The following is a 13750-nucleotide window of genomic DNA, read 5'->3' on the forward strand; positions in this document are numbered from 1 at the left end:
GTTATTGTTAAACAAAACCAAACTCTCAAAATTATGATTATGACCATTAATGAGTATTATTTTTTGCTGATTATGTACTTAATATAATAATGTGGTGTTATAATTTTGAGAAATAAAAAGAAAAGTCAATAAATGTTAGTTTTTTTAAATAAGGTGTAAAAAACGCAAAATATGTTTTATAAGAGTTTGGTAAGTTTTTTCTTAGCTATTTTTGCGTCATCTATGTTGCCACGGCTGACCCCACCTATTTTACTTTTACTCATTCCAACATGACTTACCCTTAATAAATTCAGTCAGATAAATTTCCTTCAAACAATTTTACATCGAGGTCGTTTTGTACTAAAATAGCAATAACTTTTTTGTTAATTGAAACAATTGCAACGTTTCATACCATTTTGGAAACTGCATTAAATGAGCAATCTTTTCAAATAAGGTGCCAGGTTTGCGTGGTATATTTTTTTTACAGTATGTAGAGTCAAAGTTGTTTATAAAAAAATACGATTACCTTTTATGACTTTGAAAACCGTGTTTTTTTTAAACATACAGCATTACTCGATATTTTTTTTGACTGCGATCAATAGCAGGGCTATTCAGAGTGATGCAACACCAAACAAATTCTAACAATATGGATTTTTGTACCGGCGGCACGCAAAAAACTGATCCAAGGTGCCGATTTTCAGCAAATTTATAAAAGTGTCAATATCTCGAAAATTATCGAGTTTTTACTAAGGTCATTTTGTGATATTCTGGCCTCTTATGAGCTGACCTATCAGCCCTTTAAGGGATGACGTTGACTTTTGGGACACCCTGTATACTCTAAGAGCACAAGATATAGTTTAAACATATTGGTCCCAGTTGATGTACACACACCCATCAAAATGATTATCTGTCATCTGTCCCGGTTAGACAAGTAAACCACATCTCTGGTCCCGACTGACCGGAAATAAAACGCTCCGCACCCGCACAAATTATAGGTGAAGTCGACAGTGGTGGTGCTCTTTGGAAGGTTTCTATGTCCAGAAGTCGCAAACCAGCCCCGGCTGATGATTGAATATTACCGATCCGGTCGTAACGTGGCACTTTTCAACACTATTTCTGGGGGGTTGTCGTTTGAATATTAACTTCTATCAGCTTATACCAAAGTATTATGCTATCTATATTATATTTAAATAATATACAAAGTCAAAGTCTGAGATAAGTACCTACTGGAAACCACAACTAAGTACTTATAGGTAGGTACACAATGGATCATGAAAGATGAGTAAGGGAACAGATAATTAAGTAGCTTCCCACGGTCAAACGAGGCCCAAGCTCGACGACAAACCATCTTTATATTGGTCAAGTGACGTGATTCCGTGAGTGAAGTTGATGTAGACATCTGAAAATGTCATGCACTACTGTATTTCAAAGCTTAGTTCCTATTTGAAGTACCAGGAAAACAGAAATATCATGGAGGTAGGTAGTTTGCAGAAATCAGGTGTCTCGGACGAGGGGGTAGTTTGAAAAATATATGGTAGCCTGTCAAAAGAAATATTTTTCGGACTACCCACTGGTTTGTGACAGCATAATATTGCAACCTACCTCCATCACATGTATGTGATGTGTTCCAGCCCCCGTATTGTGTAACTCCGAGTGGGGTTGGTTGGTATAAAATGGCTGACAACTTAGAGCATTATTAATTAATAACTTTTTACTGACTTATCTGATTTCACAAACGTTTATGTTGAATGTAAGGATATATTGTTAGGCTTCTTGCATATTTCTTTCATTAAGATTTTTGGTGTTTTCGGTTAATAAGACTCTAAGTTGATACCAATTATCACCGGTTGCTAACTCTCAAAAAGTTACAAAATACGGGGGCTGGTACCTGTTTGAAAATTTCAAATCCGTTTAGAGCCGTGGAGTGCATAGAATCTTTGAAGTTCTGTCCAAATCAGACACTATAAAAGATGAGGAAAAGGAAAACCGTAGACAGTCACAGAGGCCTCAGAATAATAACGGCTTTGGTTCGCTATGAGCTATGAGGCATTTTTACCTATTTTTGTTCTGTGATATGTCTGTGATTAAATCATTAAAACTGTCACTGTCAGTGAGCAAGTTCCGTCACCGTCAGATTTTTTAACTTTTTTCTATTGAACAATTTCTATTGTAGTGTAGAAATCTATTGTATTCGGATTTTCTTTTGGATTTATCAAAAACTAAAGGTATGGTAAGCGGGTTGGTCGACACTCTCATGATCAATACGGTGGCGGAAGGAACTATGAATATCTTACGACAGATTGTAAGTTTCGCCACTAATAATGACAAAGCACGATTGTAGGAACGTAGATTTAGGTTTTCTAGAATACGTAGTAATTTCCTTATCTCTGCCATTTATTTTTGCATGCAATGTGCGTAAACTGAAGTCTCCATTTGTCTTTCAGGGTATTTTCAAGCCAAAATCGGCATCGCAGCCCCTCCCTCCTCCTGTTATCATGAGGATGCCACTGTGGGAGCTGGCCCAGGAAGCCGGGCCCTATGTGAGGCTCGCGGGCATCAGCGGAGCCTCCGCCGTGATCCTTGGCGCTATGGGAGCTCACCGCAAGTTTCCTGAGACAGAAACAAAGGAAGACTTGCGAAAGATTTTTGAGACAGCCAACAGATTCCACTTTCTACACACTTTGGCTCTAGTGACAGTGCCTTTGTGCAAAAGACCGTTGATTGTGAGTACAGCATAGTATAAAAATATATTACAAATATCAGACTTACATAATTTGTCTTATCTAAGAAAAAGACCCTTGTGTTGCCAAGCATCATTTATCAATTATTTTTTTGTTGTTTTAGGCTGGATCCTTCTTCATAGCTGGCATGGGTATGTTTTGTGGTACTTGTTACTACCATGCATTCACGGGTGACAAGAGCATGAGGAGGCTGACACCCATCGGGGGCACCTGTCTGATCCTAGGCTGGCTCGCCATGGTACTTTAAACTGTGTAACTGTAGACTCAAGAGTTCATATCTAGTAATTTATAATTATTATATTATCTGTATGTGGGTAGATGTAAGGTTATAAATTAATGGGCAATATTTATTGTTCATTTTCATTGTTTCCATGTAGGTGTTACTAGAAGATAGGTCATGTTTTGAAACTTAGGTCAAGCTAGAATGTGACTATTTTATTTTGTGATGTAGCTAATCTTTATTACATATTTTAGTGTAGTTTCACATTATTATGGTAGATTTAGTTTTGACTGCAAACAAATGCTTGCAAATGTTGCAAGTGTTTATAAATACATTGAATTCATGTTCACTATAAGCTGAATTAGTGCCAATGCTTATAAATACAACTGAATGTTTCAATATGTAATGTGATGGAATATTTATTGGTGGAATACAAATGTTAAATAATTGAAAAATTAGTTTTATTTAATTACTCAATTTCATTTAATTCTACAGAGTGAGTTGGATTCTTGGCTAAATGGAATAGCAGTTGGGATAGCAACTCTTGTACCTATCACATAAGGATGAAATGATCGAAGAAAAGTCATGAATACATTTATTTTTTATTATTATTTTCTTATATCCATTTATACTATGTAAATACATACTGTTATATGAGATGGCCTCAAATTATCCTTATTTTAATTACGTACACACTTAAACTAGACTTCACGAAAATACTCAAGGTTTATGATGTAAAGAAAACACACAAATGATCAAGATAGTTTACAGGGTTTTATTGAATCTGTTACATCGTAAATTTTGCACTTTTCTTTAATCATTAATGATACTTAAATGTTAATCAAAACATACACCTTTTGGTAATAAATGCTATTATATCTCCAGGACTCGCCAGAGTGGTCCTTGAAAGGGATTATCGAAGTGCATGCATCCGAGAGTGCGGGCGGCCGAGTGCTTACATCGCACGCGACCCGTTACATCATACACTATAGTTAGACAACGTCCCTAGAGTACCGAACGATAAACAAATATACAAAGCTATCACATTAAATATTAACACAAAATAAAATATATAAACATATTTATGTAATCTAAAAATCCGATGTAAAACGAAAGGTATTGGGTTGGTCGCACAGGCACAGCACTTTGAGTGTTCGTGGGTGCGAGACAGGCGGCACTAGTGGGCATTCACGACAGGTGGAAGGAGTGCTGCCCCTCGCAGGCGGCGAGGCGCATCTTGGCGCGCATCACCTCGGCGCTGCTGTAGTCGGGCAGCTTCAGGTAGTTGACGCACGTCATGACGGACGGCAGGTACTCGTCCGGGTCCAGGGAGGACTCCAGCGACTTGCGCACCACCGTCAGTGGCGGGTTCAGCGACTTGAAGCCTGCAACGATGCGACAGTTAGTATCTATGCACTCATCAGGGATCATCAGAACATAATTAATATGAAGAGGGAACAGTATGATTAGATTATTTATGGCGGGTCGCAAAGATTTTAGAACGTTGGTTTAACCAAGCTAGTAGCTTAGGGACTCGCTAGGCTCTATGCTGCCTGCCTATATAAGTCAAGAGGCTACCTTCATAACATCAAAAGCTTAGCTTACCTCCAGTGGGCAGTCTCGGGCTGCCGGTGACGAACTGCAGGAAGAGGCGCTGCTCGTCGCGCGAGTAGGACGCGAGGATGTCGATGAGCATGCGGATGGCGCGCGACTCCGCCGTGTAGCCGTGGTCCGGCCGGATGCACTCGGCCAGCATGCGCGGCTCCCAGCGCTGCTCGCGACCGCCTACCGCAAAAAATATTCAAAATTAATAATGACGTATATGTTGGTTTATTTCTCAAATAAGCTCAACCAACCCAACCCAACTATACACTAAACCAAGTTGTCTGTAGATTGAATCACCATATGCACTACATAGCGATTAACCCCATTTTTAGGTAAATTCTGGAGCTAACTACTATACTGAATCTATTTTGAATACTATTTTACGAAATAAGCTTTTAAATTGATATTTTCACTAATAAATAGTAATACAGCCCCAACTTTTTTTATAAGATCACATAGTATTTTACCTGAAGGGCTACCACAGAAGACTTGCTCCAGCTCTTCTGGGTAGAATATCTTGAGATTGCTCAGCGGGAAGACTGACTCGAAGCCTTCCCGGAATGCTTCCATTTGTCTGCTTACTCCTGTGATAGAAAGGAACCAATGATTAGAACCATATCAAATATAGATAGACATACATTAAATGTGTAATATTCCTTATTTTTTGTCGGAGATTATAAATTATGGAGGTTAACTAGAATCAAGGAGTAATCAGCCGATTACTTATAGATTTTCGTAGAGCTCTACAAACAATGGTGCACCTCACATCAAGCCCCGCATGCCCTAACACATGTCTGTGGAAGAAGCTCAGAATCGCTACCATTGCAATATCCAACAATATGTGGCCCAATTGTCCAAACACAAAGAGCCCCCGGAGAAAGGTTTGTAAAAAAATACGTTTAAGAGAAAATTTTATATTTCTACGATGAATAAAAACAATTGACTTTGATTCTGGTAATGTGCTAATTAGCCACTTCGTCACCTTGTCATCGACAGACCAAAAATTACAGGAGAGTCGTAGCCTATGCAGTTTATAATTATCTCTTGTTTTCACACGTTACCCTTTTTCATATTGTCTATTTCCTATCTATGTGGTTGTCTGGAAGAGATTACCTGTAGTAATAAGGCCGCCGATTGTACTATTTCTTTTCTATGTTTGTGAAACTGTTTCTTTTTGTGTGCAATAAAGAGTATTTTATCTTTTACCTTCATAGAGCAGCCAGTGCGTGACAAGCGCCACATAGTTGTGTAGGTTGTGCGGCGTGACGGGCAGGTCGCGGCCGCCGCGCCGCAGCTCCGTGCAGCCGTCGCCCGGCAGGATGAAGTCCAGCCCGAGCTCCTCGATGGGGCAGCCGTCCAGTTCCAGGCTGCCGATCTGTGGGGCAGAGGACTTTGTTATGACTTGCTCAAATATATGTAGCTTATTTTTGTTTGTGCCTTAATGCATACCTAGAGAGAGATACATAAACGGTTAAAAATTATGTGGATGTAATAGAATTGCCGATTAGCAGCTTCTTAACTTCTATTCTACTGAGAGCATAGGGGATAGGGGGTTATTTTTTTAGGAATCAATAAGTCAGTCCTATTTATGAAAAACATTCCCAAACTTTGTCAATATTCCTTCTATGTTTCACTACTGGTTTGACCAGAGTAGGTAAATTTATGTATCTAAATAGCAACGTGGGCTACTCTTACTTTACGAAATATGAAATTTTGAAGAGCTATCAGGAGCAGGAGATATAACGGTAGTTAGAGCAGCAACACTTCGAAACTTATTTGTTATCCTAACTAATATTATAAATACGAAAATAACTGTGTCTGTCTGTCTGTTACTCTTTCACGCCAAAACTACTGAACGGATTTGAATGAAATTTGCTATACATACGGTCTAGACCCTGGGAAAGAACATAGGCTATTTTTATCCCGGAATTTCCACGGGGAAACTTTTTAAGGCGAAGCGAAGCGCGCGGGAACAGCTAGTAGTAAATAATTCGTATTAGCAGTACCTGGTCGGCGGGCCTAGAGCGCGCGCTTTCAGCCGCGTTGTGCAGGCGGCACAGCGAGCGCCACAGCTCCACGCTCACGTGGCGCACGTCGCTCAGCGACAGCCACCGCTCCTCGCTCACCAGCCAGCGGTACATCGCCACCGACACCGGGATGTCCACCTGGGGAGAGACAGCATTTTGAGTCACGAAATATTATTTATCATTTAAAAATAAATTGAGTACCTATATAGATTGTAGTTCTTCACATCTGCAAGCTAAAGTGGCAGTGGCAAACATGTCAGCCAAAGAATGGATAGCTATAGGGGTAGACGAGTTCTTGAGTGATGATCACGAATAGGCAAACTTAGTCAGCCGACCGAAGATCTTAGACGGGCAATGATTGGATGCTATAGGCTGAGGCTTGTTGGAGTATTGTGGGCATCCTTGAGAGAGACCACAATGGCTATGGAAGACAATGAAACTCACCATCCTCGAGTCCATAACAGCCTTGGCCATGAACTTGCCGAGGAAGCGGAACTTGGCCTTGACGCGCGACAGGTGCGAGGCGCGCGCGTTGCGGCCGATGGCCTGCGGGAACAGGCCGCACGGCCACGACACGTAGGTCGCGTCGGGCGCCGGCGACGGGATCGACGTCTCCTTCTCCTCCGACGGCTCGGCGCTGCCGTCGTCGTTGAGGTTCAGCGCGTCTCGCACGGACGACGCCAGCTGGTCTGTGACCGCCGGCTGGCTCTTCACTATTTCGCCTCCGAACGACGTCGGCTTCTGTTTGAAGTTCTCGCTGCCGTGCCACAGGTCTAAATCCGCCCGCTGTAGCTCCTGAGACACGAGCGCGTAGAACTCAAGCGTCGGGCCGAGGCCGGTGCCGACTTCATTCTCGTACTGTATCTCTAGTAACGCCTTCGAGTGCGCGAACTCGTGCATGACGTGTTCCGCCTGGCGCAGCACGTTCTGTCTCTGCACGGTGCGCTTGCGGCGGTCGAGTCGCGGCGCCACGCGCTCGGAGTCCGCGCCCGCGCCCCCCGCCCCGCCCGCCGCGCCGCGCTCGCCCCCCGTCTCGAGCAGCCGCTGCAGCGCGCGGTCGCGGTCGAATGATACCACGTAGAACAGCAGGTGCCGGCACTCGAACGGGAATATGAATGGGCTGTGAACAAAATTAACTTTGATTATTATCGTCTAATATTGGTTAGTTTGCTCATAAATCAACGTAAAAATTATAGAAACTGCTATTTCAATGAAATGTAGGCAGGCCAGTGTAATAAATGCAGTCATGCATTTTAGTAATTAAGGTGTTATGTTTACCAAGCGTATGCGATCCGCTTGAGCCAGGCGGGCAGGTTGCCGGTCATTATCACGAGAGGATCTTGTAGTTGTCGACTAGCCTTGGCTGCGAGCTGAAAGGAAACAAACATATATTTAAATATGCAACACGTAAGACAAGATGTTTTAGTATAATGACTGTATTCAATAAATCTCCTAATCGATTGGAACCTTTGTGCGTATGGTTAACTTTTTTGAATTAAACCAGTAATTTGAAGAGGCGACTGGGGAAAGGCGGGTCGTAAGAATACGTCTGTGAAGCATTTCGGGTGTATTCTCATAGTTCGTGATATCAGCCATCAACAAAGGTACGACCGTCGTAAATCATAACAACCCAGAAGCACTTTATCAATCTTCCAATGATGTCTCCACTCACCTTGGAGTTGATGAAGTGGTGGTGCGGGATGAGCGGGCGCTGGTCGGGCGCGCAGGCGGCGCGGTACAGCGTGTGCCAGTGGCGGGACACGGCGTGCAGGGCTCGCAGCACGCCCAGCGCCGGGAGGGACGCGTCCTTGACCTCACCACCGTTGGCGCTGAGCAGAGGCGAGCGCAGGATCACGATGAGGGGAGACTCGCGCGCTGGGACTATGCCCTCTGTGGGATGGAAATATGATTTTACTAATATGGTCACATCGCAGTAAAAATAATTGAAATTTGTTGGTGTAAATGCCTAAAGTGTGAATAAAAGTGTACATTTTTTAAATATACAGAGTGTTGCAAAAATCGTATTCTGAACAGTCTATTGTAGCGGTTACAGTGTAGCTTACTGCAGATTTAAATCTTTCATTATAAATGTGTCCAGTGAGGCTTTTATATAATTACTACGCTCTACTAACCGTTCACCATTAGGAAGCATCGCCAAACCCGAATTATGCCTGTGACCGATGTGGCAAGCAGTGTAAGGCCCGTATAGGCCTGTTCAGCCACATGGGAAAATGTGGCTCTCAAAACCCACAGCCGCTGTAACAATCATCTGTCAAGATGCAGTGGCCAATGATGATGATGATGATGACTAACCGTTCCACAGCAAGTCCGGTTTGCGCCTCGAAGACACCTTAGTGGGCTGCCCCTTGCCCTTGCGCGAGGCGGGCCCGGGCGCGCGCGGCGGCTCCGGCGCCTCCACCGCGCGGTAGTAGATCGTGTGCGTCTGCACCCAGATGCCCGAGTTCGCTGTTGGGTGGAATGATGGGGGTTAGTTGTTCTATGTGCTTAGGAAAAATACAAGATAAGTTGTTGTAAACAACAGCTAACATTCAATTTATATGAGGTCGAATTCAAAGCGTACAAAGTAACATTTAGCAGAAGAAGCCATATCTATAAGGGGACATCTGCTACAGTTTACATTAGGTATATGATTGTCGCATACAATGCAAGCGGAGGTCAGCGACCAATCGTTGGAATTTATTATTGTTTGATTTGTTTTTTGATCAAATCAATCAATCGTTGGGAGGAGGTTATAGTATAATGATATCATACTAGCTTTTCCCGCGAGTTGTGCTTGGCCTTCACGTTTTTCCCGTGGGAATTCCGAAATAAAAATAGCTTTCGTGTTAATAAAAAAAATCTGTATCCAACCGTGATAGTCACACAATCTATCCATCCATCCATCCATTATTACATATTTCACATTTTCAATATAAGAAGGATTAGCATAATATCTCACCGAGAGGCGTCTCCGTGTCAGTATCGGCGTCGGTCTGCTCGCCGAACTGTCTGACCGCCTGGTACACCGTCATGTTGTAAGGCAGCACCGTCTCGCCAATCAGGAACTCCAGCTTGTGCTCCGAACTGGAAGGGGCGATGCTATTGGTTAATGGGGTGAGCAGGGTATATGGCCCTAGGTCCATGATAGGCACAAAATGACATGAGCCGTGTCACTGGCAACGCTACAAAAAGTAATAAAATGTTAAGCCCCATCCATACGCTTGCTGTTTGTCACAAACACGGCAAACAGCAAACAAAGTCCCAAACACCAACCACAATCACCGAACACAAACAGCCATCCACATGCTCGGCGAGCGCTCATAACATTCCGAACCGGCAAACACGGCGGACGACGAGCTATTACTTTCGGGTTGACATATTTTTATTATATAAATTAAGATGCAAATGATACCAAAAAGTCCTACTAATCAATACGAATCATTCAAGCCTAAACACGAGGTATTTGCTATATACCGTTGAGGAGTTCCCTTGACTGCCTTCCGTTTCCATCATCAGATCAGCTCAAGGTCACCATCATATTTTTTTGTTACAAGAACTATATTTATGTTTTTAATTTCATTAGAATCGGTTAATATGTGTCCAAAATGGAAATTCATACCCTATTTTTACCCCTTTACCCATCCTTAGGGGTGAGATAAAATTGTGAAAAAAAATGGGACCACCTGGGAGCTCAACCCAATACAAAAAAAAAAGAATTTTCAAAATCGGTTCATTAACGGCGGAGTAATCGGTGAACATACATAAAAAAAAATGCGCGTCAACGAAAAAGTGTAGCAAGTTGATACGTCCGCCTCCCGCAATGCTAGCGCGCATACTGACCGCTGCCAGACGTGTGGATACGTAGCAAACTGTTTGCCGAACATCCTTTGATCTGGCAAGAAAAACCGACACCGATGCCGAACACTGGCGAACACAAACACAAACAGGCAAACAACGACAAACACCCATCCACACGTCAGTGTTTGCTGTTTGCTGTTTGCCATTGTTCGCCGAGCGTGTGGATGGGGTATTACAATCGCTCACATCGCGCGGCCTCAAGAGAGAGTAATGTCATATTGTACATTATTACGTATAGTGCGCAAAACTTTGTATTGTTAATGAAATGAGTGCGTGTTTATCAGCAGATGCCGTAGCCGTAAACGGCTTGCTAACAAAAGCCCTGTGTTGTTTGTTGGATATTTCAAACTGCCTCTGTGGTCTAGTGGTTAAAGCTTCGCTTCATGGCCCAGAGGTCCCGGGTTCGATTCCCGGGTGGGACCATCAATTAGTGTTTCTGAATTGTGGTTCTAAGTTTGGTTAGGACATAGAAGGCTGATCACCTGTTGTCCGAAACAGTGAAACGATCCATGCTGTCGGATGGGCATGTAAAGCAGTCGGTCCTGCGCCTAGCTCTCTCCAGTCGTGTCGGTCAATCCGTCCCATTGGGCTATGAGAGTGATGGAACAGAGAGTGCTCCTGTGTACTGCGCACACACTTGGGCACTATAATCAACTCCTGCGTAGATGGCTGATCTCAAATGAGATTGGCCGCCGTAGTCGAAATTCGGCTAGGAGGACATTATTATTATTATTTCAAACGTGTAAAAACGTCAGCGCTGCGCTAGCCTAGTACAGCTAGGCTTAATAAGACTAGAGGGGCTATCCTTTCTCTGTCTCTACTCACTCGGTAAACCTAGGCTTTAGGCTAGAATAGCTAGACTATTCTCCCCTCTCTACTCACTCGGTGGGCGGGTGCTGCGGCGGCGTGGCGGCGTCCTCCACGTCGTCGTCCGAGGGCGCCTCCTCGTCCGAGTGTAGCGCGGGCGTGGAGCCGTCGCGCGCGCGCGTCGTGGCATACCCGCGCTGCGCCAGGTATCTGTGTGGTAGATACAGGGTGTTAGGCTTGTACGGCACTGCCCTACATTTTATTGCTGCGTTAGCAGTTTACGCGCGCCCGGCCGCGTCCCCCTTGTTGAATTGACCCTACGCTCAAGTAGGAGGTTTGCTTAGCGCCTAGCGAGTCAACAAGCGAGTAGCTCAGTAAAACCAACGTTCTAGATACGTAAATCTTCGTGAACGGCCGCATTGCGCGCTTGGCGCCTAGATAGTCGCTTAGCGTGTAACAACGCTAGGCGCTAAGCAAACGTACGGACGTAGCCTTATGTATGGAACGGAGTCTGCTAGTGAATTCTATGTTCCCGACGTAGCCGTTGGCCTTGAGTTTGGGGTCTTTTCTGAATTTTGTCGACATACTACTTATTTAGTGAGGGTTACGCTAGCGATTTCAAATGATAAAATATACTCCCAGAATCTTGACTTTGGTGCTTTTTATATTTTGTTTGATTGATCAATTTACAATGTGTGTAATAAGTGCTAAAATGAATGGACAGTAATTACCTTTCTATGGCTTGAACTAAAGCTAAGGGGTCTATCCGCACAACACCACCTTTCCATTGTTTCAGGTTGGTGCAGTTGGGATGACGTTTGAGATCACACTGAAACAAATACACGTAAATTAATGAAAATAAAGCACCAGTGAAATGGTATCTTTGTCTCCAGTTAATTTTCAAATGTACAGTATTGGAATAGGTAAAGGCGAGACACAGTTGATCTAGTATAGAAGTGCACAATAAGATTGCAATTTTGTCAAAATTTTGGGTCAGGCGAAGCGGTCTTGACGCGACATATTCCGCGCAATCACCATTCATATATGAGATGAGCTTCGACTGCTATTATCATTTGCTCAAGCTGGCTACAGCAAATATAGATGGTTCAAATTTATTTCATCCCTTTTACCAGTAATAGTCGAAATATGCCCATTATTTATTTTAACATTATGCCCTTTTTTCTACCATTTTACGACTCCACCTACCATGAGCTGGTGCGTATTAAACAGCTTGAGCGCGGAGGCGGCGGGGCGCGCGGGCAGGTCGTGCACGCGCACGGGGAACTGCTCCAGCTGCGACACGCACGCGTTCACCTTGCCCACGAGAGAGAGGAGCGCTGAACACGCGTTGAGGCCGCCGATGTGGCTCTGCCAGTCGAGTGAGCTGTGGGAGAGGGGAGTTTATAGTGTCTTATTTTACATTTGGAGCACTGAAATATTACTCGATTAAAAAAATGCAATGAAAATACTCTTTTGTCCGGACTAACGTCGTAATGAGCCGGTAATGGCCTACTGCTGGACATCGGCCTTAACAAAGGATCGCCACAACATATACACATTAAATAAAACCCATTCGCCATCCCACACCCACTCGTCACCCCCATTTTAACGTCGTTAAAGGGTAAAAACAAATCCTTTGAACTATACCATAAAAACTTACAGTGATTAACAGATGTTTAGCGCTCTCAGCGCACCATTATTAACACCCGTTAAACGTTGTTTAAACTCGTTTTTGTTTGTACAGAAGAGCTAGCACGGAGCACATTTAATACGCAGGTAATAAAAGTTTTGCATCGCGTTCACTCTTGAGACTGCGCGATGTGAGTGAGCGTGATGCAAAACTTTTGTCACGTATTAATTGCGCCCCATGCTAGCCCTCCAGAGTATTGTATATCTCACTCTGGCTGCAGCGGCATGTCGGCGAACACGTGCAGGAACAGGCGCAGGCGCTGCTCGGCGGCGCGCGGCTCCTCGGCCTCGCCGCCCGTCAGGAACTGCAGCAGCGCGCCCAGCACGCCCGAGTGGTTCACCTGCGGGACACATGAGATCATTGTTAATGAGAACCAGTCGTTTGTTGACGGCTTTTCCAGCCAAGCTTCGTGGCTTATGAGCGTTGAGATGATACATTTTTATGGTGGTTTTAAGGTCGATGTAGACTGGTATGTATGATCCGGGTTAAACAGAACGCTTATTCTTCTTAACGTGTCGGTGATATACAAACACAAAAGCTAGACAAAGGTAGGGAGGGTTTGTAACCGTAATAAAGGATTGGCCACTCAGGTAGCGTCGCCGACTGCCCGGGAGCGTCGGAGGTATTATAAGTGATACCTACGTCACTACAATATACTCAGTGCACCTAATCAGAATGCTATCAAAGTTGCTTTGGTTTGGAAAATGCTGTAGTCACAGACAAGAAATAAGACAGCATAATTTTGGCGTCACAGCGCCACCTTTGTTTAAGCACTACACACAGACACTCACCTCGAAGGGCGACAGGTTGTGCTGCAGCAGCG

At 43.9% G+C, this 13750-nt stretch overlaps 2 protein-coding genes across 10 annotated transcripts in view; one reads left to right on the forward strand and one right to left on the reverse strand.

Annotated features, from left to right (window-relative positions):
* Positions 1-2047: 2047 nt before the first annotated feature.
* Positions 2048-3395, forward strand: LOC119691143 (transmembrane protein 256 homolog). Of its 2 annotated transcripts, none has more exons than XM_038107766.2 (3): positions 2048-2204; positions 2424-2702; positions 2824-3395. In XM_038107766.2, exons 2-3 carry the CDS (start codon positions 2475-2477, stop codon positions 2965-2967), a joined length of 372 nt encoding a protein of 123 aa, XP_037963694.1. In that variant the 5' UTR covers positions 2048-2204; positions 2424-2474; the 3' UTR covers positions 2968-3395. The 2 variants fall into 2 exon arrangements, with proteins under 2 accessions (XP_037963694.1, XP_037963693.1); XM_038107765.2 differs by having other exon boundaries at positions 2087-2281.
* A 297-nt stretch (positions 3396-3692) lies between these two features.
* Positions 3693-13750, reverse strand: part of LOC105390357 (E3 ubiquitin-protein ligase TRIP12) — a 47214-nt gene continuing 37156 nt past the window's right edge. For all 8 annotated transcript variants that reach the window (XM_048625808.1, XM_048625805.1, XM_048625804.1 and 5 more), the window contains 14 exons: positions 13137-13267; positions 12444-12621; positions 11969-12066; positions 11313-11447; positions 9532-9656; positions 8886-9038; positions 8245-8462; positions 7851-7942; positions 7017-7692; positions 6552-6710; positions 5752-5920; positions 5013-5129; positions 4546-4725; positions 3693-4325 (listed from right to left, as the gene is read on the reverse strand). In XM_048625808.1, the coding sequence (XP_048481765.1) occupies positions 4129-4325; positions 4546-4725; positions 5013-5129; positions 5752-5920; positions 6552-6710; positions 7017-7692; positions 7851-7942; positions 8245-8462; positions 8886-9038; positions 9532-9656; positions 11313-11447; positions 11969-12066; positions 12444-12621; positions 13137-13267 (2628 nt within the window). In that variant the 3' untranslated portion in view covers positions 3693-4128. The remainder of the gene's footprint in view (positions 4326-4545; positions 4726-5012; positions 5130-5751; positions 5921-6551; positions 6711-7016; positions 7693-7850; positions 7943-8244; positions 8463-8885; positions 9039-9531; positions 9657-11312; positions 11448-11968; positions 12067-12443; positions 12622-13136; positions 13268-13750) is intronic.

Source organism: Plutella xylostella, chromosome 15 (assembly GCF_932276165.1).
Source record: "Plutella xylostella chromosome 15, ilPluXylo3.1, whole genome shotgun sequence".
NCBI classification, from domain to species: domain Eukaryota; kingdom Metazoa; phylum Arthropoda; class Insecta; order Lepidoptera; family Plutellidae; genus Plutella; species Plutella xylostella.